At 49.3% G+C, this 27,921-nt stretch overlaps 2 protein-coding genes and 1 pseudogene across 22 annotated transcripts in view; 1 reads left to right on the forward strand and 2 right to left on the reverse strand.

The window, feature by feature from the left end:
- EXOG (exo/endonuclease G) overlaps window positions 1–7,217 on the reverse strand; it is a 58,627-nt gene extending 51,410 nt beyond the window's left edge. For 16 of the 17 annotated variants that reach the window (XM_082348719.1, XM_082348712.1, XM_082348716.1 and 13 more), the window contains exons 1-2: window positions 7,016–7,217; window positions 5,097–5,246 (exon numbers count right to left, since the gene is read on the reverse strand). In XM_082348719.1, the coding sequence (XP_082204845.1) occupies window positions 5,097–5,246; window positions 7,016–7,178 (313 nt within the window). In that variant the 5' untranslated portion in view covers window positions 7,179–7,217. Of the gene's footprint in view, window positions 1–5,096; window positions 5,247–7,015 lie in introns of those variants that run through there. The other variant, XM_082348711.1, reaches the window with a different exon arrangement.
- LOC309607350 (large ribosomal subunit protein eL29 pseudogene) lies at window positions 1,586–4,817 on the forward strand (annotated as a pseudogene). Its single transcript has 3 exons — window positions 1,586–1,600; window positions 3,836–4,099; window positions 4,437–4,817. The product of its transcript is annotated as a large ribosomal subunit protein eL29 pseudogene (transcript).
- A 1,334-nt stretch (window positions 7,218–8,551) lies between the features above and the next one.
- Window positions 8,552–27,921, reverse strand: part of ACVR2B (activin A receptor type 2B) — a 36,635-nt gene continuing 17,265 nt past the window's right edge. For 2 of the 4 annotated variants that reach the window (XM_082348614.1, XM_082348612.1), the window contains exons 2-11: window positions 26,639–26,846; window positions 26,204–26,313; window positions 25,899–26,050; window positions 25,673–25,816; window positions 25,033–25,176; window positions 24,559–24,707; window positions 23,004–23,118; window positions 22,312–22,450; window positions 22,087–22,217; window positions 8,552–20,735 (exon numbers count right to left, since the gene is read on the reverse strand). In XM_082348614.1, the coding sequence (XP_082204740.1) occupies window positions 20,541–20,735; window positions 22,087–22,217; window positions 22,312–22,450; window positions 23,004–23,118; window positions 24,559–24,707; window positions 25,033–25,176; window positions 25,673–25,816; window positions 25,899–26,050; window positions 26,204–26,313; window positions 26,639–26,846 (1,487 nt within the window). In that variant the 3' untranslated portion in view covers window positions 8,552–20,540. The remainder of the gene's footprint in view (window positions 20,736–22,086; window positions 22,218–22,311; window positions 22,451–23,003; window positions 23,119–24,558; window positions 24,708–25,032; window positions 25,177–25,672; window positions 25,817–25,898; window positions 26,051–26,203; window positions 26,314–26,638; window positions 26,847–27,921) is intronic. The other 2 variants (XM_082348613.1, XM_082348615.1) reach the window with 2 other exon arrangements.

Below are 27,921 nucleotides of genomic sequence, written 5' to 3' on the forward strand. Positions count from 1 at the left end.
CTTCATACAGTGCAGCTATCTCATCTCATATACTTTTGTTTCTGGCCTTTCAAGTTAAAGGGAAAAATCCCTTGGATAGTATCTATGTAAAAGCAATGACCAATCAAATAGCTGAGCTGTATAAAAAGCTTAGTTACTAAATACACTCTTGCTTTTTAAAAAAGACCCCCACGGGGACTTCCTTGGAGGTCCAATGGTTAAGACTCCGTGTGGGGTGCGTGGGTGCGATCCCTGCTCGGCAAATTAAGATCCCACATGCCGCGTGGCATGGCCAAAAACAAAAGACCCCCATGTATTATATGTTGTACAACGGTATTTGACAAGTTTATATGTACTGAAATAATGGATATATATAGACACAAAACAATTTGTTCTGGGCAGGCACAGCCTAGAGGAGGGAGAGAGTGCCTCTGATATCTTGCTTACTGCCTCTTAAGCCATGACAAAACAAACATTTAGGTTATGAGATCAATCCAGAAACTCCTGACATAAAATATCTGAGCACCACACAGGAGAGACAAAATCTCAATTTTACTTATATTCTGATACCTCCAGAATAGTTTGCCACCGTGGACATCAGCGAATCCTAACACTATGTTTTCCACTGTCATTAGGACAGGCCTTGTTAAACTATAAAAATTATGAGAACAAATGGAATATACTCAGGCTGCTACTCAAAAAAGTGTAAAATGGGGATTAATGAAGTTACTGATTCTAACGTCATTTCATTCAATCAAGAAAAAAATTAAATTATCAGACCCCAAGGTTCAGAGTAAAGTATCTAATGTCTAGCTTCTTAGAATCACCCCATAAAAAAAAAATAATAACTGTAAACAGAGAATTACTAGTAAACTTCTCAAAGTGTCATTACCATTGGAATCGCTTCCTGGTATGTCTGGTTTTCTTTGTCTGGTGCTCACTGCCCTTGAAAAATCATTTGGGGGCGGGGGGAGGGACTTCCCTGGTGGCGCAGTGGTTAAGAATCCGCCTGCCAATGCAGGGGACACGGGTTCGAGCCCTGGTCCGGGAAGACCCCACATGCTGCAGAGCAACTAAGTCCGTGCGCCACAACTACTGAGCCTGCGCTCTAGAGCCCGAGAGCCACAACTACTGAGCCTGTGCGCCTAGAGCCCGTGCTCCACAACAAGAGAAGCCACCGCAATGAGAAGCCCGTTCACCGCAATGAGAAGCACGTGCACCACAACGAAGAGTAGCCCCCACTCACCACAACTAGAGAAAGCCCACATGCAGCAACAAAGACCCAACACAGCCAAAAATAAATTAAAAAAAAAAAAAAAAAGAAAAATCATTTGTGGGAATTTCCAAAATCCTAGGATGAAGATGCCTTCCTGAAGAGAGGATGTAAACTTACTTCTGTCCAGTGTCTGGAGGCATTAGCAGTGGAGGACCACAGTAAACCAAGCTCAGGGTTTAAGGTTCTTTGATCCGTACAGGCTACATGGCTTTGGGCTACAAGTCTGCATGACAGCCAGTTTGTGGCCTCAACTTCTCTAGAACAAACTTTTTATTTTCCTTTTTGATCCTTGTCTGCTCAGTGCCAAGGCAACCTTCCGTGTAGTTCCCTATGGTGGGCAGGCAAGTAAGTTCTGGTTCACCCTTCCCCGAGGGTGCAGCCCTCTGGGGTTCCAGGTTAATGTGGGAAGGGTCTCCTGTAACATAATCTACCTTGGGTGAGCCCTAGGTCTTGCCTTCAGTCCCCCTGACCCCATAAGGCTGCAGAACCAAAGGCAATGTGGCTTTGGTTTACCAGGGCCACCCTTACCCCTCTGGATTCTGGCATTCCCCCAAATATTGGCCTGGCAAAAAAGCTCTACTATCATGTTGCCTCTTCATGTTTTGTTTGTTTGTTTGTTTTTAAAGCCAGGAATCTGGCTTCTGAGACAATATTTTTTTTTTTTTTTTTTTTTTTTTTTTTTTTTGCTGCACTGGGTCTTCGTTGGGGCACATGGGCTTCTCTCTAGTTGCGGCGTACGGGCTCCAGAGCGCGTGGGCTTAGCTGCCCCGTGGCACGTGGGATCTTAGTTCCCCAACCAGGGATCAAACCCGCGTCCCCTGCATTTGAAGGCAGATTCTTAACCACTGGACCACCTGGGAAGTCCCTCTTCATGTTATTTTTTTTTTAGTGATTTTTTTTTTCTATATACTTTTTATATACTGCTAATAACATTTCTTGTTGTTTTTAGCAGGAGAGTTAATCTAAATAACTTAGTCTGTCATAACTAAAACAGAAGATGCTTTACACTATAATAAGTAAATCACAGGTATATGGCTTCTTGTTTTCAAATAATATTAATTAGCTCTATTTTACCTCCTCAAAATTAAACAGCTCACGTGATTTACAATATGAAACAGTGCTTTTCTTATATGCCTCTGAAAATGATAACTTAACAGCAAGATAAAATTAGTAAAGCTGAAATTTCATCTTGGGAAAATTTTTGTATTTAAAGGAAATTTATCAGGCTTGAGACTAAATCAAGTGAGTTTCTCTTGATGTAAATACATAATCAATTTCACCTGCTATGATAAAGTTTAGGCCTACCTCAGTTTCCTTCTAGCAGCAAGCATATTCCAAGTTTCCCGATATTCTGCTGGTTAATGTGTACTCTATAAAGGCACACACTCATCTTAATATCAGCATTTTAATATATTTAAACATAGCATGCACTGTAAAGCAATGGAGAAATAATTTGTGGGCCATATAGCAAATTAACAGGCAAATAAGAGAATGGGAATAAAACAACTATGACAAAAAGTAATATCCTTAATATAAAAAAGAACTCCTACAAAATTCAAAAAAGAATATCCCTGGGACTTTGCTGGTGGTCCAGTGGGTAAGACTCCGCACTCCCAATGCAGGGGGCCCGGGTTCGATCCCTGGTCAGGGAACTAGATCCTGCATGCATGCTGCAACTAAGAGTCTGCATGCCGCAACAAAGTCTGCATGCTGCAACTAAGAGCCCACATGCCACAACTAAAGATCCTGCATGCCTCAACTAAGACCCGATGCAGCCAAGATAAATAAATAAAATAATTAAAAAAAAGAATATCCCTATTGAAAATCGTAAAGAAAAATTCACAAGGAAAGAATAATCCACAAAATATTAACCCTCGCTGGTAATCAATAAACGTAAATAAAATCAACTAATAAATTGGTAAAGCTCAATAATGCTCATTATGTGTGAGGGCTGGGAGAGATAGGACAAATAATGATGGTGGGAGTGTAAATTGGAGTAAGCTACCTAGAAACCAATCTGACGTTGACCAGCAAGATCTGGTCATCTTAATTACAGGAACGCACCAAGAAACCTGAGGGCACGTGAACAGGCTCACACACCTGCCTGCCTCTCCAGTCGCATTTCACATCACGCTCTCCCTTGCTCCAGCCAAACTGGCCTTCCTTGAGTTCCGTAACCGAACCAAACTCTTCACATGGGGGCCTTTAAAGATGCAACTGTGCTTCTCTTTCCCTGCCTGGAACGCTCCTCTCCATACCCCCGCTGCCCACCCAACTCCTCTGCCTGAGTGACTGCCATCCACTCTTCAGGCCACTTTCTCAAAGAAGCCTCGCTACTCAGTTATCAGGTTCTCCTGTTATAATCTCTCATCGTATTCTTTACTGTTCCTTAATTATACTATGCCAACTTGCAATCATTTTTCCTTCAGAACAGTTATTGCCGATTGTAATTATACACTTATGATTATTTGATAGGTCCACCCACCCCCTCCCCAATTCAAAGTGCCTTGGGGGTAGAGACCATCTACTCTGGTCACTGATATAACCCCAAGGCTCAGCACAGTGCTATGCACAAGGTAGGCGCTTAAAAAGCATTTGTGGGCAGGCCCCGGTGCAGACCCGGTCAAGTCCAAGAACCACACCATGCACAACCAGTCCCGAAAGCAGCACAGAAACGGCATCAAGAAACCCCGATCACAACGGTGTGAATCTCTTAAGGGGGTGGACCCCAAGTTCCTGAGGAACATGCGCTTTGCCAAGAAGCACAACAAGAAGGGCCTGAAGAAGATGCAGGCCAACAACGCCAAGGCCATAAGTGCACGTGCTGAGGCTATAAAGGCTCTCGTAAAGGGACTTCCCTGGTGGCGCAGAGGTTAAGAATCCGCCTGCCAATGCAGGGGATACGGGTTCGAGCCCTGGTCCGGGAAGATCCCACATGCCGCGGAGCAACTAAGCCCGTGCGCCACAACTACTGAGCCTGTGCTCTAGAGCCCACGAGCCACAAGTACTGAGCCCGCGTGCCTAGAGCCCGTGCTCCACAACAAGAGAAGCCACCGCAATGAGAAGCCCACACACCACAATGAAGAGTAGCCCCCGCTCACCACAACTAAAGAAAGCCTGCGCGCAGCAACAAAGACCCAATGCAGCCAAAAATAATTAATTAATTAATTTTTTAAAAGAGGCTCTCGTAAAGCCCAAGGAGGTCAAGCCCAAGATCCCAACGGGCGGCAGCCGCAAGCTCAGTCGACTTGCCTACATTGCTCACCCCAAGCTCGGGAAACGTGCTCATGCCCGCATCGCCAAGGGTCTCAGGCTCTGCCGGCCAAAGTCCCAGGCCAAGGCTCAAACGAAGGCCAAGGCTGCAGGCGCAGCTGCGGCTCCAGCTCAAGCTCAGGCTCCCAAAGGTGCCCAGAACCCCACAAAGGCTCTGGAGTAGAGACCTTTATCTGCCAATGTGAGGACAGAAGGACTGGTGTGACCCCTGGGCTGCTGTCTGCATGGGGCTGGTGTCCTCCTGTGCTATTTGTACAAATAAACCTGAGGCAGGAAAAGAAAAAAAAAAGCATTTGTGGAGGTAATGAATGAGTGGTGCTCATTGCAACAATATTTATGACAAAGCCTCCAATTAATGTGTCAAGATACAGATCCTCTCAACCCCTGAGACAGCCTGGAAGGGTCTAGGGCGCCCTGGTTGACAGGCAGGGTCCATTTCTCTAGTGAGCCATACAAACACCATCATTTTCTAAATGTGCTGTAAAGTAGAAAAAGTTGAAATTATTAATAATCCTCGTTTTAAATTTGGAAACATCTTTCTTCAATGCCTTTGCTTCTAACCACCTACCCGTTATCTTGCTCTTGGATATATGTTCAAGAACCCATCTAGGAACCCGCTTTGACTGATCATAAGACAAGGCATGGTTAGTGTAGCACCTCGTCTCTGTTCCAGTTAAAGGGAATCCAAATTGTTCTAAGAGAGCCCTTTCTGAAGAACCTAAAAATGAAAAACAGGGGAAAAAAATAACAGTTAGTGACTACTATTAGGAATAAAAAATTATAAGGAAGGGGGTAAGACAAAGGACTGACTCAACAATTTAATCAACCAGGTGATCTCATTTTTGCAATTACTTATAAAGCAAAGAAGAGACAGTAGGCAAAATACTGGTTTTGCCTATAATCAGTTGTATAGTTCTATCCAGGTAAACTGTAGCTATTTCATTAACTGTTGTTTTCTAATTTAAAAAAATTTTTTTTTATTTTTCTAATTTATTTATTTTTTTATTGATTGATTGCTGTTGGGTCTTCTTTGCTGCCCGCGGGCTTTCTCTAGTTGCGGTGAGGTGCACAGGCTTCTCAATGAGGTGGCTTCTCTTGTTGCTAGAGCGCAGGCTCAGTAGTTGTGGTGCACGGGCTTAGTTGCTCCGAGGCATGTGGGATCATCCTGGACCAGGGCTCAGAACCCGTGTGCCCTACATTGGCAGGCGGATTCTTAACCACTGCGCCACCAGGGAAGTACCTCATTAACTGTTAAATAAGGACCTGATCTTGCTGGTCTTTCACATCAAATTTTCAAATCTCTGCCCCACAAAGTACAGTGTATACAAAAGCAGCAAAGAAAAAACTCCTGTCATTACTAGTCATTGATATGATTGAATGCGAGACAGCCTACCTACTCATTATGTTCTAAGAGTTAATGTGGGGACAAAAGCACAGCCTTTTAAATTTTTTTAAAAGACCATCGTTCAGGGGCTTCCCTGGTGGTGCAGTGGTTTAGAATCCGCCTGCCAATGCAGGGGACATGGGTTCAAGCCCTGGTCCGGGAAGATCCCACATGCCGTGGAGCAACTAAGCCCGTGCGCCACGGCTGCTGAGCCTGTGAGCCCGTGTGCCTAGAGCCGGTGCTCTGCAACAAGAGAAGCCACCGCAATGAGAAGCCCGCGCACCGCAACAAAGGGTAGCCCCCGCTCGCCGCAACTAGAGAAAGCCCGTGTGCAGCAACGAAGACCCAACGCAGCCTAAAAAAAAAAGACCATCGTTCACCGACACTCTTCCTCAATGTTCTGGTACTGAAGCAGAGATGTGTGCTGCAGCAAGACAGTGGTAAAACTGGTATTGCTTTTCCTAGTGGGAGAAACCAAGCACGCACGGAACAGGGAGTCGGTTTCCAAATAATTCTCTCTTGATGCGCTCTCCAGGCTTCAACCCACCAGAGTTGCTCTCTTGCTAAATGCCAAGTATCAGGAGGAGCAAGTTAAATTAGTATATCCGAGACAGAAAGAAACGAGCATGAGCTCATTTACTTTGTCAAATATAAGGTACACCTGGTAACCTGCGGATTTACATCCTCTGAAGAAGGGCCAGCAGGTATTCTTCATTTGAACGATGATAAATTGAGGACAGTTAACTGATCTGCTAAAACTATGTGTTCATTCGTTCATTCATCCATACGTACTGGATGCCAATTATGTACCAGGTACAGGGCTGGTGGAGAAGAAAACTGACACCGTCCGAGCGCTTATGGAGCTAACAATCTAGGGGAGGACATAAACAATAAAAACAGACATGTCGGGGTAGTAGATCCCCAAGGGGAAGGAAGTACATGGAGCAGGCAGGTGAGACGCAACGCGGGGAGAGGAAGCCGAGCCGGGAGACTGCAAGGCAGACGACCAAGGGCCGGGCGAGTGGAGACAGAGCACGTCCATGGTTACGGCTCCTGCCCGAGGTAGCAGCCCGGGCCCGAGACCTGGGGACCCACACACTCACCGTCCGGCTCCCTCACCGCCAACGCTGGCTCAGCGTCCCGACTCCGGAGAAACTGCACGACAGTTAGCCCGGTTCCCATAGCGCCCGCGACGGCTCCAGCCACGAAGCCACTCAAAAAGCGTCGGGAGCCTCGGAAACGGGAGGCAAAAGTTTTGGCAGCCATCTTACCCGAGACGCTAGCCTTTTGCCTTAGCGCATGCGCCCTTCAGGTCGGCCGCCTGAAAGCCAATCGCAACCGCGGGATCAAGACACGCATGCGCTACCTGGAGTCGCTGGCCCTGAGCCTCTCAGGAGACACCGGAGGCCAGAGCGCAAGCGCGCGCCCCCTGGTGACGAACCTGGAGGCCCAGGCGCGTCCCGGCTCCACCCCTGGTCCCCTGGACCGGGTGATGGATGAGAGCATGACGCCTTGAAGGCTCAGTATGTGCACATACAGTCCTGAGAAGAAAATACTCTTAGTCCCGTTTAATAGGTGAATAAACCACTTGCGCATGCTTACGCTAAGGTCCTCAGAATCGAGATTCCAACTTAGGTCTGATTCTAAAACCTGTGCCACATTGGATGTCCTCATGACACGTGGCTTTGAAATCGCATGGTACACAAATCGTAACTTCTAAAGATAGCTTTGCATCTCCTAAGGAGTTTCTTGGCAAGACAGTACTCCATGGTGGTTTAGGACCCTGAATCAGAGCACAGGGGTTTGGATACCGACTCAACCACTTTCTACTTTTCTGTTTCCTCTTTTTAAAACGGGAATAATAATAGTAATAATAATAATACTTATTAGACCATAGGGTTCTTGTGAGGATTAAAGGAGATTAACCATGTAAAGCATTTAGGGAAGAACCTGGGGCATGTCGTTAAGTGCTCTGTTAATATTAGCAATTTTTATTTAGGCAGCTCTACTTTATCTTGATAGAATATGAAATCCGGATTGCTGAATGCCTGCTGTCAAAGGAAGGATATATGTTTTATGCACTCGCACTCACAAATAAATAGGTCTTCTTCATTTTGCAGCATCATCTCCAGCATTCCATGTGGATTTAGTTCACTAAGCAGGAGGCCATTTCTAACAACCAACTTAAATGGATACGTTGCTTTGACAGCTTCATGGCTCCGTGCGCCCTCCCAGGACTACCTGTCATGAAGTCATTTTGTATAATCCCCAGGACTTCTGACACTAACTAACTGGTTGAACTAAGTCAACCAGAGTCTTCCTAAGGATTTTCGATCTGGAACTTTCTCCAGATAGCAAAGCTGTGACATATGGAACTCCCGCTCTGTCTACAGCCTTTTTTCCTGCTAAGTAGACAAAGAGTAGATGCATCTGGTCTTGCACAGAACACCAGTGGAACACATGGTGAGACACGGGTGAAGGCGTGCCATGCTGACCCCAGCTTCCAAGGCTCCTGAAGAAGCCCAGACACATCCTGCCTTTACGTAAGGCTTGGCTGGCCACTTGCCCCAGGATCCTTCCAGCAAAGCCCCCTTTTTTTTTTTTAAAGTATTTTTTTAAACGTTTCTTTAATTAATTAATTTATATTTATTTTTGGCTGTGTTGGGTCTTCGTTTCTGTGCGAGGGCTTTCTCCAGTTGCGGCGAGCGGGGGCCACTCTTCATCGCGGTGCGCGGGCCTCTCACCGTCGCGGCCTCTCCCGTCGCGGAGCACAGGCTCCAGACGCGCAGGCTCAGTAGTTGTGGCTCACGGGCCTAGTCGCTCCGCGGCATGTGGGATCGTCCCGGACCAGGGCTCGAACCCGTGTCCCCTGCATTGGCAGGCGGATTCTCAACCACTGCGCCACCAGGGAAGCCCAAAGCCCCCTTTTTGTTTAATGGTGTCTGACATGTGCAATCAAGAGTCCAGACAAGTACGACCAGGCAACACTGGTACCTGTAGGTTTCAGAGCTGCTTTGACAGCTTCCATCAGGATTTACTAAATACGTTCATTCACTGAAGAGGTATCTCTCAAGGCCCTCCTAAGTGCCATAAACTGTGCTAAGCACCAGAAAGAGAGCGAGATGGTGGGTGACTCTTCCTCTCCCACATCCTGTACTTGGAAACAACAGTGAACCCCACACTGGGTCCCAAGAGTCAAGAATTAGAAGTAAAGGCTGCCTGACTCTGGGTAGGGTACCTCCTCTGGGCCTGTTTGTCCACCTTTAAAATGAAGGACCAGTAGTTTTAAAACTGTCATCAGGGGAACCCTAGTATTGCATAGGGGTGCTTGAGAATTAAGGGAAGGAGTGGGAGGGCAGGCTGAATGGCCCCTGAGCCCTCTTCTACTTGCTAACTTGGGCAAGCCTGCTTTTATGAACCGGCTTCTGTGTTCAATTTTTTTTTTTTTTTTTTTTAACTGAAAGAATCCCTTTGCTGAAGAGAAAGCGACCAGATGGTCCCTGCAGTCCGACCTTCCAGTGTTGCTAGCGCTAAGGTCTTCATTCAAAAATGTTAGCCTTTTGTCTTCCTCTTCTTCTCATCAAGGGCACTCACTAATCAAAGGTGAACTTTCTAACTCTGAGAGGACAAAATGGATCAAAAACTGGACAACTGGTGCCTAAATAAAGGGCCCCTTCATCAAAACTTGTTCCAAAGAGATCCAAGCAGGTTATTTAATCTTCGTAATTATCATCAGTGAATAAAAAGGCATTGACACCACCAGAAGGATTCAAAGCAATTGTTTCTCCACTTAGCAAATATTAGAGGCCAAAAAAAGTCTTTTATGTTACTGCAGAAAGCAGTGAGGTGATTTCTGCGTCTTTCCTGTTTTATTAGGTAGTAGAGACTATAATTATTTTATTAGCAGGGAACCATGTTCGCATCTAGTGAGATAACTCAGGAGCTCCCAGACGGGAGATCTGGCCTGCTGATTCAGATCTGGGGTGGTGCTCCATCACTGGATTTTTTTTAACAGCTCAGCAAGTGACCCGGCTACTCAGCCATGTTTGGAAATGGCAGCGCTTGTATTCTCAGTAGTCCTGAATATAACTTATTTTCTAGGTTTCTCTGCTGCACTTACAAAAATATTGCTCAGGGTTGTCTGCAAAGTATAGGATTGGGGAGCAGGGTTGTGTGTGGGGGGATCTTGGGGATTTGGAAAATACACCCCTGTCCTGCAGGAACATACCCGAAGTCCCAGGAGAGTCCATTAAGGAGAAGCCCACAGTGTCTCCAACTAAGTCCCGAGCTTCTGAAGGGCAGAACTGGAGACCTGTGCTTAGTCCACCCACAGGACCTTGGCAGCCTAGGTATCAGCCATTAACTGCATGTCGTCCAAGCAGGAATTCACGGAGGTGCTCAAGTTGGCCCTGTAAGTGGGAGAACACAACCCCCTGCCGTGTGATTAAGAGAGACAACAGGATTTTATTATTATTATTATTTTATTTTCATATACAAAAAAACTTGAAACAGTTCTAGATTTTTCCTCCTATCTGTTGGGGTGTGGCTGCTTCTTCACACAGGGGGAAAAAACTACATTCACATCGGTTTATTTGAGGACCCAGTGCAGAGTGCAAGCAGCAAAACCCCAACTTAGCAGATCTAATTCCAAACTTGACACTCATTTCTAAAATTACCACAGTAAAAAGGAACAAAGATCCACTGCAAATGAATGAACTATGATACAATGTTCTCTCCAAAATGTCTTCATTTTGCAACTGTAATTACATGGATGTCTGCTTTAGGCCATTTTAGATGTGTGCGGGTATATAATATATATATGTGTGTGTGTGTTATATATATATATATATATATATATATATATATTATATAAAAATCAGCACACTTTTCAAATCCAGACAGGGTAACAGCAACAAGCTTAACTCTGTGTATATATATATATATATATATATATTTTTTTTTTTTTAAACATGATACTTTAGTATAACTTTTGTTAATTCAGTAGTACAATCTATTTCTGTTCTACAAAATTTTAATTTTATAGCTACAAGGGTGAAAAGTGACCTATTACATTTACATCTCACATATCCTGGCATACAAACAGTACTTACTGAATTTGAGCCAAAAACTAGAAGTCTTTAGTTTTAGCACTTGAAGAGCTTCTTCACTTCTACAGGCTTAAATCATATCCTAGTCACATTTCCAGAGTTTTCAAATGATTCATCATTGTAAACCGCGAGAAACAGGTGAATCCAAACCTTTAATTACAGTTTTATATACAAGTTAGATAACACAGCTCAAAAAGACTTTGCTATCCATCCTAAACCCAACACACACATTCTCCACTAAGTTATTAGACAAGTCTTAGGATTTTCCTTCTTTTCCTTACAAATAATACACACATTTAGAAGGAGCTGGTAAAACTGACATATAAGATGGCAAGTGAGAGGTGACATCTGTTGGTTCCAGAATTGGTCCTGCAAATGTTGTACTCTGCTGTGTTCTTTAACTGTGTGTCTGTTACATGCAGAAGCTCTTTTCACAAGAATTGACATCAAACTCAATGTAAGTTAAATTTACAGTACTGTATGAAGTTCTTCAGATTCAAGGACAAATGTGGAAAAAATATTAACACGTGAAAAATTCGGCCTTTGATGCTACCATTAAGATCATGTCAAATTCATAAGCAGATTCTTTTGTACAGTTGAAAAACGGCATTGTGTGGATTTGTGGCGTGGAACTGAAATCTAGAAGTATGTTTCTCATCTGCGGTAACCCTCACCCCCAATTCTCAAGTACCACCCAATTCTCTTTGCATTTTTACAGAATTCTAGGAAAAAAAAAAAAGGGAGGAAAGAGACGCTGGCATTTTAACAACTCCTCCCCTCACAGGAGGTCTTCACGCTCTCAGATGAGGTCTCCTAAGAATCTCTGTACGGTCACTGGCTCTCAGACGGCCTTTGACAATGACTTGGACACTTTCCAAATCAAATCCCAGATGTTGCCTAACCTTTCCTACTCTCATCTCTGTCATTGCTGGTAAAATTTCGATGCGCGCGTTTTTCCCTTATGGAGAAATTATTTGGCTCAACATACACTTAACTCGTGGCAGGGCTCTGAGAAAACCCCAGCTGGGCTGAAGTAAAGCCCTTGTAGAGAGTGAAGTAAACAGCGCCTGAACAGAGCAGAGACCGAACACTTCGAGGGCTGAGTTGGGACCCAGTGGGGACACACTGACCCTGGTGTCCCACGGTCAGCAGGACAGGCCAGGTGGGCAGCCCACACTTGTAGGGCTGAGTTACCACTTTAATGTTGGTCTGCCCTCTATGCCCCAGCGACGAAAATTCAGATGTGGTGACTGCTGGTTAATTAAACTTTCTGAACTGGTAAAAAAGGCTCTTTAAAAAATATATATATATTTATTTAAAATACATCAAAATGACAAACAGCCATAACCCGCAAGGCCTAATTTCACAGCAACATATGCTACAGACATCTTCCCAAAATGCACTGTGGTGGATAGGGGGCCGGGGGGTTTCAACCCTGCCATTTAAGGGAATGTTCTTCATTTGAGCTTTAGTGACTGGAAATGTGTTACAAAGAGCTCATTTTCGGAACTCATTTGTGTACAAGGCCAACCAGTTGAATCACTCTGCCTATTCAGACAGCAGAATACTGAAAATGGCAGAATTCAAAGTTGAGCGCGGAAAGCACCCTTCAGATGGCACTCGAGACCCATCCCACCGCAGGGCCATGAAGAGCTTGCCAGAAGCCCCTTTTGCAATCCTTGGGAAGAGTTTTACTTTAAAACAAATAAGTACCCATACTCGGCAGGGTTCCTGCGTGTGTATGTCACAAGCCTGCAGTTTCGAGAGGACCCAGATGGTGACACTGTTCAACACAAGGTCTGAGGTAACTGGTTCTTAACACACCTGGAGCACAGAACTGCATCCAGAAAATACAGCCGGGAAAAAGGAAAAAGGTGGGGTTTCGGGCTAGAAAAAACAAGTAGAAAAAAGCTTACAGCAGTTGCTTTTGGGGGGAGGCAGGTGACAAAAACAAAGGCACAACAGAATTACATTCCGAGACACGTGGCTGGAGAGCAGAGAAATGTTCTTTGATGGGGAACAGGTAGAGGACGGATGGTTGGCTCCCAGAGTGCTCCTGGATCTGCCGAAACTCAATTCATTCAAGTATAAAAGGGGTGGCGTAAAACTTTACTCTCGATCTGACCGAATAAAAGCACAGCTGGTTTCACATGACACATGAGGGACTCTCCTGACAATATTGTGCCAACCAGAACACCTCCGAACGCAGCAGCTGAAGCCAGCAGGCAGGGGCTGGGGAACAGGCCTTCAGCCATTACGGCTACAGAGTATGAGCTACGTGACTCTGTACTTGAGTATAGATGAGTATACATGATGTATACTTCCTATACATCCCCATCAAGAAGGCTTACCCAATAACCATCCACTCTCTACCCCAAAAATCAAAAGGCTAACATGAAGACTGCCTTCCAGATTATGGCAGTGATGCTGACCGTCGTAGGAAGAGCAGGAGAACCTTGTAGATACTGGAAAGATGCACTGCTGGTACAGGATCCTGAGCCTCGTCCACAGGCTCCTGGGTTACTCGCTAGCCTAAAGTGGCGAGCCAATGCCGCCCCTCTCGCCTCCAAACAGCCCTCCCAGAGAAGATAATGTGTGTCTGGCAGCGCTCCGTATAATCTGATCACTATGTCCACACACCACCCTCCCCCTTTCCGAATGATTACTCCATTGGGAATTCTGTCCTGAAAACTGGATAATTTGGTCCTAGATAATTCAGTTTGGCAGATTTCTCCAATCACCAAATCCTCTCTTCCCATGTTTGTAGCCTGAATCTTATTCTAGTCCCAACCCACCCCAATCTGCACCCATACAATTTCTGTTCCCCAAAACACCTTCACACTACGACACCCATGAGAGTAACTTACAAACAAATTATTCACCTCAGAACCCTTTGTTCAAAAGAAACCTCAGGAGGAAGCATGACTGTAAAGCACACTGCAGGCCCCTCTTGCCTCTCCCAGCCCCTCTCCTCCAGGTCTGCAAGGACCAGGGCTGAGCATCCCCGTCCCGCACAGACTGTCCCACACAGACAGCCACGAGTGGAGTTTTGGTCAAACAAGACCCAAAGATGGTCTGTAATCTGCCAGTGTTATCAACGAGAATCCGCAGGAGCACTAAGTGACAGCGCCACACCACTTACACTCCAGTGTATGTTTATCTTGAAAGGTAAAGCTCATTACTCTGATTAGAAAATCATTCTTATTCGAAACTCACTAGACTTTATAAAAATAATCTGTGGTATAAAACAATCTCCACACTGTGCAGAAGAAATCTGTCAGGTGATATAACTAAATATATATGTAGTGCTATAGATCTTTTAAAGTAAAATTTCAAGTGTTGTAACTCTATTATATAACCTATACTTTTATTTACAATGCTACCTAACAACATTCCAATGCAAACATGATGCGGAGAATCAGGGAATGAGCCCACGCCCAACCAACAGCAGAAATTCCCAGGACTCAAGACAGAACTCATCCATTTGCAAAAAACCCATCCTCACCTGCCTGAAAAGCATTAGCTAATGAGTTGTATTTTTTATAACTGTCAGCTTAAAAATGTAAACTTTGCAAATGAATGAAACGCTTTTCTGTAGATGTCCAGAAGAAACCACGTTTGTAGAATCCACTGCATACACACATGTCCGTGTGTATATTTCTTTAGTGTCCTGTAGCTGGCTTGCAGTAGTTCTCAGAATTGTCTAGGCCCCAGACAATCCAAAGACACTCCTGGAGAAGAAAGGGCAGCACAGGGCCCATCTCCACATGCTGGCGTTTAGAGAATATGCATTTTAATTCATGAGGAAAAAACACTTGTGTTATCGCTACGAGCTGCCATAGGAGCAAATAAAATATCACTGGTTTTGGCACTACAGGGATACATGGAGTACCACAATCAAAACGTCCTGCTTCATTCATACCTGGAAGATACCGTCACACAAATGTAAAAGCTTGGTAAAAATTGTAAAAATTTAAATAGTGGTAAATCCTTTAAATTCAAAATCTTGTCCAAACCAAAGTTTACAGTGGACCCAAAATGAGTTTAAAATAGGAATATTCAAAATATCCCACCAGATAATTTGGACTTTTACTTGATGATAATGTATAGGTCTTCCTGGACCCACTACAGTCGTCCCTCTGTATGGGGGAGGGGTGTGGCAGGGGGATGGGAATCCAAAATCCACTGAGGCAGAGGCCTCTTACATAAAATGGTGTAGCGTTTGCATATAACCTCCACAGATCCTCCCCTATACTTGAAATCACCTCTAGATTACTTATAATACCAAACACAATATAAATACTATGTAAATAGTTGTAAATACAATGTAAATACTATGTAAAGAGTTGCCAGTAGGTGGCAAATTCAAGTTTTGATTTTTGGAACTTTCTCTTATTTTTTCCCCCAAAATATTTTTGATCCAAGGTAGGTTGAACCCGCGAATGAAGAACCCGTGGATACAGAGGGCCGACTGTAATTGTTTTTAAAGTGTGGCTGAGTCAAATAAATTAATTTCCAAGGGAGAGGGTGCGTTTTAAACTCCAATTTCTTTTTGCTACAAAACTAAAATCATCTTTTAAAACTTCCCCAAGCCTCCTAAAGGTCTGGGATACATTCATACGTGAATTGCTGGTTACAAATTAACTGTCAGGAATCTTACTTAAAGAACTATGCCTATAACCCTGAATTCATTGTTTACAAATCTAGACTGAGAAAATAAACAAACAGTTCATCAACTGAATTACTGGGTCTGTTTCTTTGCCTAAAACATTACTCCTGATTGAGACTTAAACTCATCATTACTAGGCTGAACACATTAGCTGCTGAGCATTTTATTAGTTCAGCTTTTGTAAACAGCCATTGACCTAGGAGAATTCAAATCACCCAAAAGAGGAGAAAAAGCCATCTTGTCCTATTTCCTTTTCTGGCGTGGGGGGGGGGGGGCGGGGGGCATGTAGAAAGTCAATTCCCTGTGCTTCTTGGAAAAGTGTGGTCTGAGGGCCCCTGAACTGTGAACCAGGCAGGCCTGGCCGTCTCTCCGAAGATTCAGAACCCAGCCGGCCACTGAAATAGCTGGGACTGACAGACTGAGTAAACTGAGTTCTCCTGGAAAATGCTTTCCAATTTAGATATTTTTCTAGTGAGCCAAGTTCTCCGGAATAACGCCTGGCTGTTCAACTTCTAGTACCGCTTCTAAAAACTTACATACATACGCTCACTAGATTACTAAAAAAACATCAAATCCTTGTATTACCAACAGATGCTGGGAACTTCACATTGCATTCTAAAAAGAGGCAGAATTCCATCTGCAAGAGGGTCATCTAGTCCTCCCACCCTGGATGCAACAGCTGCCTCCCTGCCCTCATGGCTCAGAGCACAGGGGCCACATGATGGGCTTTCTGCGCCACACATAGCACATGGTGGACCCGCAACACACGGCTGGGCTTGCCACCAAGGAAACACACATGCAACCCAAGCACCCAGTGCAGAGGGGCAGGGCAGCAGCCAGCAAGAACGTGGCCAACTGGAGAGAAAGGGGACACAGAACTGCATGGTCCCCTGCTCAGCTCCCTAAAGCATGACAGGAAAGTGAGCCTGGCCCCTAGGGGCAGGGGAAGAACCACCTCAGTGGCCTGGAGATGGCAGATCTTTCCCTTGGCTGAGAACATGTGAGCTGGGGGCTCAAGAATCCTGAGGATGTTCGAGGCTGGACAAGGTCCTTCGTGTTCTGGACACATGCGACCACATACAGACAGAGTGAATTCTGAGTCAGAAGCAGCTGGCACACACGGGCAAGCCTCCCCAGCAGGACTAACCCCTCCGGGCACCTACTGAAAGCCAACAGGACAGGAAGGCCATCTGAACACCAGGCTGATGGCGCTCACCACATTTACACACAGCTGGGTCTCCCTTCCTCCTAAGAAGGGTCCATTCTCAGCCCTCACGCCCCAAGTAATCAACCAAAGAAGGACTCCTGGTAGGGACCAACGGCCCCAGGCGAAAGCCCAGCTTATGCCAGCCCCAGCATGAGCTAACGATTACATCCATGGCCTTCCCTGGCTGCCCATCATGAAGGGTCCTCTGCAGGACACTGTGGCATGGCGGCCTCTGTCCCCACGTGTCTCCTCCTTCCCGTGCTCACTCCTGGATCTCTCTGGCTCAGGAGATCTCCCCACAGCGATCCAACAGAACACACTCTCCCCCCCACAAGTCCACCCCGCAGCCAGAAGCCTGCCCGGACGACAGCACACTAGGAAGAAAGGGGCAGGGAGCCTGGGCCACGTCTGTCCCCTGACTTGGCCACCCTCTCACCCTGGATGAGGCAGGGAAAGCGATACCAGACTCCCTGCCCCCCCGGTCTTCCACAGAGCTTGGCGGGGGGAAAAAAAATGTAGCAGTGATCTGAGCTCACCGGAAGGGGAGGCTACAAGAAATCTTGGTGGAGAAGAGCACAGGCAGAGGCCCCCAACCCCATCGACACAAACCAGAGCTCTGGATGGTTGACTCCGCGGAGAAGAAGACGTGACAGTAAACGTAGCTTTATCAGAGGCGGAAGACCCACCCAGGCCCCAGCAGCGCGCCCGGGAGAGAGATGCCCACCTTCTCCTGGCCACGAGCAGTCAGGGGCACTCAGCCTAGCTCGCGGGGAAGGGGCCGCCAGAAGCCCTCTGCCCGGCCACACCACACGGGGCCGTCACTGGACACTTCATTCTGGTGCCAAGGCCCCAAAGGGAGTGACAGTGGCTGAGCACTGGGTCAGCAAAGAGGGAGCGCCCCCAGACAAAAGGCCTGCCCTGTCCATCCTGCATCCTGCCCCGAAGGTCCCACAGCAGGGCCAAAACGTGCTCCCAGAAGAATCAAGCCAGCACGCAAAAGGAAAACTGCCCAGAGGAAATCTAAAACCAAACAGAGGCTGGGGTTTAGTGTTCCACACGGGCTGGGATCAGGGATCTAATCATTCCTGTGGTAAATTAGCTACATTTGTTACTGGTTTATTTGTTTCTTCTGAGGGTTGAAAAGTAGAGACTCCCAGCACTGCCTAAGGAGAAAGCTGGAGAAATCAGATATGGCACTTTTCAATAAATATTTTAAAGCTTCTGAAAGAAATAAGTGGAAAAGAAAAGCAACTGCTGTAAGGCCTGTTTTTCTGTTAAAAATTATTCCGAGGGAAGAAAAATACCACAGCAAAAAATAGCTTAAAAAGGAAAAGTCAGAAAAGACAAATAACTTACCAAAAAACAAAAACAAAAACCTGTCCCTGTGGCCACCTTGGCCAGCCCACATTTTGACCCATGAAGCAAAAACTGAGCTCTGAGAGGGAAGCAAACTCGCCTCCTACCACACCCCGTGCCCAAACCCGCAGAGGAGGACACGGCCCAGGGGCCCAGAACCCCCGCGGCACAGGGCGCTGAGCCCTCACCACCAAGCCCGCGCCGTCACAGACCGGCCCCGAGCAGTGTGGACCCAGAGGCCTACAGATCAATTCCGCTATCACTGCTGCCAATGTGCTTAAGAAATTAAGTCTCGAGTAAAATTACCTCACGTGGGTCTAAAGGCTACAGTTTTGCCAAGTTAAAGTGGGGTCACCTGTCATCCTGAACAATGACCAATCAAGTCGAGGGAAACACTTGGACCTCCAAATAACTCAGGAGGAGGCTCCACCCTCCCCTTCTCACCCCAGTCAACCTCTCCCCATCGCCCACCAACTCGCCTACCCGCAAGGTGACGAGATCCAGTCTTTAAATAAAATGGTCTAAAGAAACGGGAAGGAAAAGCCTTCACAAATAAGAGTGATGAATGCCCAGACTCGGCCCAGACAGCCAACCTACAGTTGATGACAATTATTTACAAGGGGGCGGCGTTATCAAAGAAAAACGGTAGCACTCCCTAGAAGACTCACAACTTTTTTTCTTTTTCTCTATTTCTTTTAAACTTTCTTGTCATAAAAGCCAACTTACATTAAAATATACTTACTACAAGACAACACAACTAATAAAATATATAATAAAACTTACACAAGTAGAAAATTCTGAGGTATTTCTGGTTTGAGGTGGTCTGTGGTCGTGAAGTTTTAATTCTCTTACTCTTCAAAATTTAAACCTCGGAAGCCACATAGCAAAGCGTGTGTGTATACGTGGACGTGTGTGTTTCGTTTTCTTAAAAAATTTGCATGTTTCATAAATTAAAAAAATTCAAATGTTGAAACAGCAGCATTAGGAACATTCACTGACGAGAGCAAGGTTATGGCAAAACAGAGAAACGGTTTTTCGAATATGCACCTCTTTAAAGGGTCTGGAGAAAGCTGTGTTCACGAGCCACAGAAAGGGACAATAACGTCACCACACAGGGCAGAGCCAGCACTGCAGGACTCGGGGGTCTCCGAGGGGCAGGCCTTGGCAGGCCCAACCCAGGGAACTCTCCCGCCCTGGCCGTGCAGAGCGCCCCCTGTGGCCATTTCCCTGAACTGCTCCAGGAGGAAGCAATGTACATATTTCAACTTTTCCTCCATTAAAGATATTTACAGTATCATGTCTTACGAAGAATGTACTCACTAAACCGTGATGATTTATACCCTTACCTAACCTTAAAATCAGGGCAGAAAAAATGTTTTGTCCTATGCCCAAGCCCAAGTGAGTGGAAAAAACTGGTCAGGGCCAATAGATGGGTCAGAGCCACACCTGATTTCAGACTTTCTCCAAACCCTGCTCTTGCCGTTAATGCTTGGCCTCCACACACTCCTTCCCCTCGATTCCTGGTTACCTGAGAAGTAGTCTCATAGCAAAGGATGTTGCTCCGAATATGCCCGGGTCCAGTGTAGCTCTGCACCAAACCCCACCCCCAGCTCTGTCCTCCCCTCCAACTCCGGTCCAAACCATCCTCATCCTCAGCCCAGTTTTTCCTCGGTCAGGACAACACCCGTTAATCCGTGAAAGACACATCTGCTGTTTCTTAAACTCACTGTCTAAAAAGGGAGAAAAACACAGTAAAAGGCGGGGGGGGGGGGGTGGGGGGGTGGGGGGGGGGTGGAGGACGAGGGCAGAGGGAAACTCCTCTTTTGAGGAAGATGTGTTCTTATGTAACAGTCTTCGAAGGTTCCTCTAGGTAGAGTTTGCAGCATTAAGTTTCCTAAGACAGGAGATGGGTTTCTTTGTGTCACAGATTCTGAGACAACAAACAAAGAGAAAGGGGGAAAAATGAACCCCGAAGGGCGGGAGGTGGCCGAGGCTGCTCAGCACGGCGCTGGTTCTGCATTCACAGCTCAGCACCTCAGCGCCTGCTGACGTGTCCGCTGTTTGCGATACAGTAGAGCAATGTGCTGGTAAAAACTGATCCAATCCAAAAAATAATATTAATAATAATAATAATAATAATTATAATAATAATAAAAAGTCAAGGTAAAATAGCAGCTGCATTTTACGTGTTTGTTGGTATTATGGGATTTCCAAAACAAAACACAACTTTTTTTTTTTCCTTTCCTCTTCAGATCCACTGAGTCTGGAGATCCACTCATGTCCTGGGCTTAGATGCTCGACTCCTTCGGGGGCAGGTCCACATTGGTGACGGAGGTCACCAGGGAGACAAGACAGTCCGAGGTAGTGCCATTGACAGACCTCCGGATCAGGGACACCCGCTCCTCCACGCAGCCCGCGGACAGACGAGCCTCTGCGTCGTGGTCCCAGCACTCCTCGATGGTCACGCAGAGCTGGGCCAGGCCCTGCACACCAGCGGGAGAGAGGAAACAGATGCCCTTGCTGGTGGCCCTCACTGAGGACAAGCAAACCTGACGATGTTCCTGAGGACCGGGGAGAGCCACGAGCCCATGTGCAGGGGTCTGAGGGAAACTCCCCTCCCGACAGTCACCAGCCTGAGGCCACGGGCCTCCTCCACAGCGCGGACGAAGGGTCCACTGAACCTCAACGTAGGAAGCAGGGGAACGCAGGGCCCTCCGGGGGCAGACATGGCTGCTGCCGCAGAGCAGTGATATTCAAACGAAATCTTATTAGGCCAAGGCCAAGCCACATAAGGGCCCAAAGTGCAGTCACAGTGGGAAAAGAGGAAGGCTTCATCCCACCCTGTCCCCCACAGCCCTGGACACCTCCCCGGAGTCCAGGGAACGTGGCGTGACACCCTGTGCTGGAAGCAACTGTGTGGAGCTGGGAAAGGCAGCAGGATGGGCAAAATGCCCACACCCAGGAGCAATCCGGCCTGCTCAGCACCGGGACACACTCAGACCTCTCTGGATCTGCTCCTCATCAGGGGATTGGACTGGCAACCCCAGTTTCTCTGCCCTGGGAGACTGAGGAGGTCTGAGGCAGAAGGTAAGTTCCTGGCCCAGCTTCCCTCTCCTGATGCCTAAGTTTTCTCCATTTGCAGCTCTGGGCTCCAGGGAGCAGCATGGCAGCTGAACTTGGCCTCCGCAGCTCGACCCCAGACCATATGGTGAAAGTGCTAGCTCCCAACTGGCCCCAAGGATGTCCCTCTTCTGAATTAACCCTTGGGTAGCAGGGGGAAGGACTCAATGGAGCTGGAGGCAAATATCCTTCCAAGAAAGGTAATGATTTACACAGCTGGGGTCTTTTGTACAGTATCTCCAGACTGGAGGGGCCCAGATGCCACAGAGCTAAGCCATATTAAGCACTTATGTGATAGGTGTCCTGCCCGGTGATGTACAGTAACTCCTTCAATCTATTACTACCCTGAGGAGACAAAGGCTCAGAGAAATAAAGCAATTTGCCGGAAGTCACCCAGCTACTGACCGGCAGATCCAGGATTCCAACCCACATGCGTCAGGCCCAGGGCCAGTGGGCTCCACTGCACCAGTGCTTCACGGGGGCAACCAGGGCTCTGACGAAGCTGTCAGGCCCCATCGCTCTCTGCGGCCAAAACCAGAGCTGCCTCCCGGCAAAGCACTAACCTCCCCAGACGCTCCCCTGGTGGAAGGGAGGCACTGCACTAAGTGGCCTCTGGCCAGGCAGGGGCGGAGGGGCTGTCCCGCTGCCTGAGCCCCCTCTCTGACCCTGCCACACACGGGAGGGGCTGCCCTCTCTGCCCCCCAGGCCCCTCACCGGGTGTTTCAACCAGTGATCCTTGATGGCAGGCCGCATCTTCTTGTGCACGACCACCTCCTGCAGCTCCTCCAGTGACGGGTGCTGGCCAATCTCTTCCTCAAAAGGCAGCATGTACTCGTCCACAGGTCCTGGGGGCGGAGAGAGAGCCCGGCGGGGTCACCCTAGCGCCCAGCCCCACCACCCCCCCACACCCAGAATGCTCAGGGCTCCCGTCCCGCTCACCATCGGCAGCTTTGCAGCGGGACACGAGCTCCCACAGCACCAGGCCCATGGCGTACATGTCGATGCGCAAAAAGGCGTCTCTCTGGAAGTTGATGGCTCCCTCAAGCACCTCAGGGGCCATGTACCGCCGTGTGCCCACCTGCACAGGGACAGGGGAGGGTCTGCGGTCACCGACCACGCACAAATGCACGCACAGCTGGACACAGGAGCTACAGCCGTGTGCACAGCAGGGCCATCAACAATGACGGCCGTCCCAGACGCACCACATCCCCGGGGGGCCCCGGGGTCATGAAGTAATGACTACTGTAAAGTGTCATTCGAGACAGCAGTAATCTACCATGAACTGCTGCCTCCATCAGCACCACGAGGGGCTACACAGATGATGTGTACTTCACTGAGACACACGCCAAAAGCAAAAGGGGGAGAATACTTAAAAATAGTAATAGCCGTTGTTTTAGGATGATTTGCTTAGGCTAAACCTTAGGTTACTTTTTCTAGGTTTCTGGTTTGGATTCTTAGTATACTCTTATTTATCTTATTTTTATCTTGTTTAATAATTACAACTGAAAGAAGAAAGGAAATCTGCTTCTCACTGGCTGGCCCAAACCACGCCACCCTCCAGGCCTCGCTCTCCCCACTGGTGAAACGAAAGCCCTGTGCCCCCATGTCTTGCACCCCCTGAGGCTCGTCACCTGCCCATGAGTGTCCCCCGGAGGTTTCCCTGGCTCAAACCGAACAGCCAGGCCGAAGTCAGCCAGCACGGCCGTGAGGTCACTCTTCAGCAATACATTCTTGCTCTTAAAGTCCCTGCGGAGACAGTGGACTGAGACAGAGTCGAACATGTGGTCCAACTGACCCTGCTCCTGGCCTCCCACCTTGACTCCCAGAAACCCCAGGCCAGGCCATCCCACCCGTGGGGAGCAGGGTCTGCGCCAGGGTGGAGTTCCATGAAGCCACACGGGCAGGCAGCTTTAGGACCCTCCCTCCACTGGTGTGAGAATCCAGAACTGTACTCCCGCCAGAGCTGCAACACTGACCCCAGCCCGGTGCCCAGCATCGAAGGCCAGCCCTCACGTTCTCAGAGGGCTTGAGGAGGGCGCATAGCAGCCAGGGATGCGAGTTTTCTGGGAAGAATTTACACTATTTGGGATGCGAGTGAAAAGAGAAGTTTCAGTGAACTGGCCTGGGTTCTGAGCAGGCCCCCGAGGCTCGAGCCGCTGCGGGAGTGCGGCGCGGGTGCTGAGGCTGCGCTCGGCCCGGCCCCTCCCTAGCAGGTCCTCAGTCTCCCCGTGCCTGTCTCAGCCTTGCCGTGAGGGCTAAACCGATGCACGAATGTTTAGGGCCACCCCTGGCACACTTACTATGCACTACCGTTAGGTGGAACCATATGGAAGAGTCGACATTCAACCGTTTTTGACCTACAACAATGGCAATTTCATACAGTCAACCTCCTATGTCATTAATGTTATTACCATCGGGGCCCTTCAGCTTTGAACCCTGGAATTCGAGGCTCACTCCCTCCCTCACAGCCACAGAACCACACTACACTAGGTCTACTTCTCTGCGCCACTGTTCCTTCACCTGTAAGAGGGGCAGGGAAAAACAGTACCTATCTCGCAGGGCAGTAATGAGGCTGAAATGACTTGGTGTTTCTAAGTGCTTAGAGCAGTGCCTGCCACTGTGACGAGGAGGTAGCACAGTGGCCCTCAAAGCGCCATCCAAGGACCCCAGTGAATCCCCGAGACTGTTTCAGGGGATCTGCAAGGTCAGCATACTTTTCATAATAATCCGTTATTTGCCTTTTTTTAAGCTCATTCTCCCAAAAGTATAGAGTTTTCCAGAGGCTACACACACCTGTCATCACTCTGACAGTTAATGGAATATGTGTGCTCTAATACAGCAAATATCAACAGACATAACCCACAAGAGTGTAAAGGGATCCTAACCATAAAGTTTGAGACCTGCTAAACCAACTCTCCAAAGTTAGTCAGCAGTCGGCACTTCCTCCTGCGGCCACTGGAGGGCACCAGAGAACTGACTTGCGAGGCCACAGCCTGCAGGGGACGCGGGCAGAAGGCAGGGGAAGAAGAGTCAGGTGGGCACAGGGTTTTGTGCGGTTGCCTCTGACACACCACAGAGCAGCTAACCACGTTTATGAAGCTGCGACCCCCAGGCCCTGCTCTCACCCTCCAACCCTCTCTGCAGCTCCAGGTCAAGCGCAGAGAGGGCAACTGCTAACCCAGGTACCTGTGGGCAATAGACGGTTTGTGGCCCTCGCCACGGCACCAGGGCACGTCCTCGTGTAGGTATGAGAGGCCTCTTGACATTGTCTCTGCCACGTGACACAGTTCATTCCATGTGATGATGTTCCCCTTGAGGTAATCCGTGAGGGAGCCCTAGAGGGAACAGACAGACTCTGGGCACAGGAGGACGGGATCCAGCCCAGCCCCGGGAGGGCCATCTCCATGGACCACTGGCTGGGCTTCCCACCCCCGACCAAGGGATGCTGGAATTCATGAGGCCAGGAGGGGTTGGGAAGGGGGTGTCGTCAGAGAGTGATAATCATGAAGTCACTACTCCCATTCGTAAGAACTGATCCCAGGGCGAGGGGCTCTTATTGCAGACCCTCATGTCCACACCCATGAAGGGTGACCTCGGGGGAAGGCCAGTGGGGCCCACGGTCACCTCCCGTGGGAGCAGGGTCCACAGGGTGTGGCTCACCTTGTCGTGGAAGGCCGTGATGAGCCACAGCTCCACCTCCAGGTTTGAGCCTCGCTTCTCAGCGGCAATGAACTGCAGCAGATTCTCATGCTTCATGCCAGGTGTGCTGAAGATCTCCCGTTCACTCTGCCACGACTGCTTGTCCTGAGGCAGGGATGCGGCTGAACCCCACCGCAGCCACGCCACCCTGCAGCTTCCCACTACCCCCAACCTCAGCCCCCGTAAGGGAGGTGAAGCAGGACTGAGCCGGGCCCAGGACCACAGACCAACAGTGACCCCTGAGATCACTAAGGCCAGCACCTGATTTACAAAGGGGGCCACTGAGGTCCAGAGACAGAAGTGAGGAGCCCAGGACCACCCACCAGTGAGAAGCAGAGGAGGCCTGGCTTTGCCAAGTGTCCCAGGCAACTGCTCGGGGTAGCCTGGTGTCTAGGGCCTCTAAGCAGAACCTGATGTCAAAACAAAACCCTGAAAACCAGACTGGATTGAGGTTTTGCAAATCAAAGTTTTGCAAAGCCCTCCCCTAGGCCCACGGTGAATGTCACCACCCCCAATGGGGCCCACTCCTCTCTCATCCCAGCTGTACAAGACGTGGACTGCCCTGGGGCAGAGAGCTTGGGCCCCGCAGGCACACACGCACCTGGAGTGGGAAGATCTTGACAGCCACAAAGTCGTTCATGAGTTGTGCCTTCCAAACACAGCCAAAGCGCCCCCGAGCCTTGATCTCCAGCAGCTGCAGTGGCTTCAGGCCCACCAGAGGGGATGGGGGTGGAGGTCCAGGGTCCTGGGGGGATCGAGGGCTTAAGAGGATCTGGCCTGGCCTCCCCACCTCTACCCTGCCCGGCCCCAGGCCAGCCCCATCTCACCTCATGGATGTCCACGTGGCCATAGGGGGGCTTGCGATGCCGGTACATCCAGAAGGCCAGCAGGACAATGAGGGAGAGGCCCCCGATGGGCAGCAGCGAGTAGGCCAGCACAGTGAGCAGGGTAGGGGCTGTCGGGGGTGGCTCGTACGTGACTGGGGGACACACGGAGCCCGGCGTCACACAGCCCGCCTACCCGCACACCTCCAGGGCCAGACCAGAGAGCCCTGCGGCTAATCCCCACCCCACGGAGGAGCCGAGCGGTCGGTGGGGGGCCAAGGCCGGCCCACATAGCTCCCCCCCCTCACCTTCCGGGCCGCCCGCCTCGGGCAGGTGGGTGAAGCGCTCGTTGCAGAAGTTGCCTTCACAGCAGCAGAAGTACACCTGGGGGTTCTCCTCGGTGGCCACGCACTCCTGCCTGGAGGAACAGTTTCCCATCCGCTCCTCAGGTGAGGGACAGGCTCCCTGGGGCGGCCCAGCCAAACCCCTCCCCACAGAGAACCCCACAGGGAACCAGGCGGGGGGCGGGGGGAGAGCCTGAGCCCACTTCCCCTAAAGCGGGACCCAGGGTCAGGAGGGACAACAGAGGGTGGACGTGCACCCAGAGCCCTCCTGGGGACCTCGCAACGGGGGCAGGGACCCAGCACCACCCCTGCTCGCCCAGGCTGCCACGAGAGCCCGTGTGCCCCCGCCTTGGCTCCAGACACCCGGCTCCAGACACCCAGCCCCAGCGGCACTGGCACCTGTCGTAGCAGTTGAAATCGTCCAGCCAGCAGCCCTTCTTGACCAGCTCGATGGTGCCTGAGCTGTTGCGCCAGGAGGCGTAGCAGTGCAGCCGCTTGTCCTGCTCGCCCTCGCAGCGCTCCAGGCCGCTCTGGTTGGTGCGCTCCAGCTCCCAGTTGGCGTTGTAGTAGATGCACTCCCGCGTCTCGGCCTCCCCGCGCCCGGAACCTGTGCCCGGGGGGAGAGAGCTGCTGCAGAGTAGCCCCAGGCCCACGAGGGAGGCAGGGTGCCAGACTGACAGCCAGATGCACAGTGGGGGGCTCCTGGGTGGGAGGGGGGCTGCTTCCCTGCAGCAGCAGCAATGAATGGAGGGGCCCTCAAAACCCCAGGGCACGGTCAGAATCACTGTGTCGTCCGGGTGGGGCGGGAGGGGGGTGCTAAAAATGCACATCCCTGAGATGTCCCTGGTGGCGCAGTGGCTGAGACTCCGTGCTCCCAGTGCAGGGGGCCCTGGTTCGATCCCTGGTCAGGGAACCAGATCCCACACGCATGCCGCAACCAAGAGTTCACATGCCACAACTAAGGAGCCCACGTGCTGCAACTAAGGAGCCTGCCTGCCGCAACTAAGACCCCGTCCAACCAAATAAATTTGTTTAAAGAATGCATATTCCTGGGCCCTGCCCAGACCCATCCATTTGGAGTGGGGGCAGGATCTACATTTTTTATTTTTATTTTTTTTTAAATTTTATTCATTTAATTTATTTATTTGGTTGCACCAGGTCTTAGTTGCGGCAGGCGGGCTCCTTAGCTGTGGCATGAGAACTCTTAGTTGCGGCATGCATGTGGGATCTAGTTCCCTGACCAGGGATCGAACCCGGGCCCCCTGCATTGGGAGCGCGGAGTCTTAACCACTGCGCCACTAGGGAAGTCCCTGGATCTATGTTTTTAACCATCCCCCTCTGTCTCGGGTGGTTCTGATGCAGACCTCAGGGACCACGTCTGAGAAAATAGGAGGGCAGCTTCCTGCCGCTGTCTCTGCCTTGTCTCAGAGCAGCTCCACTAGTGAGAGGCAGGGCTGAGAGGATGGGGTGGATCCCGGAGGCCAAAGGCTAAGTGAGCACCAGTGGCAGGGCCTAGGCTGGTGCCGACAATGCCCACAGGCTCCTGCCCACCTGCCGCAGCATTCGGTGGCTGTGCTCTCAAAGCCCCGAGTCCAGAGGGCACAGGGGCCCACTGCATCCACAGCAGCAATTTCAGTGGGGGTCCCGGGAGACTTGACCTGTGGGGCAGACCCCCAAGCTGG

Source organism: Balaenoptera borealis, assembly GCF_965194805.1.
Source record: "Balaenoptera borealis genome assembly, chromosome: 12".
NCBI lineage: Eukaryota > Metazoa > Chordata > Mammalia > Artiodactyla > Balaenopteridae > Balaenoptera > Balaenoptera borealis.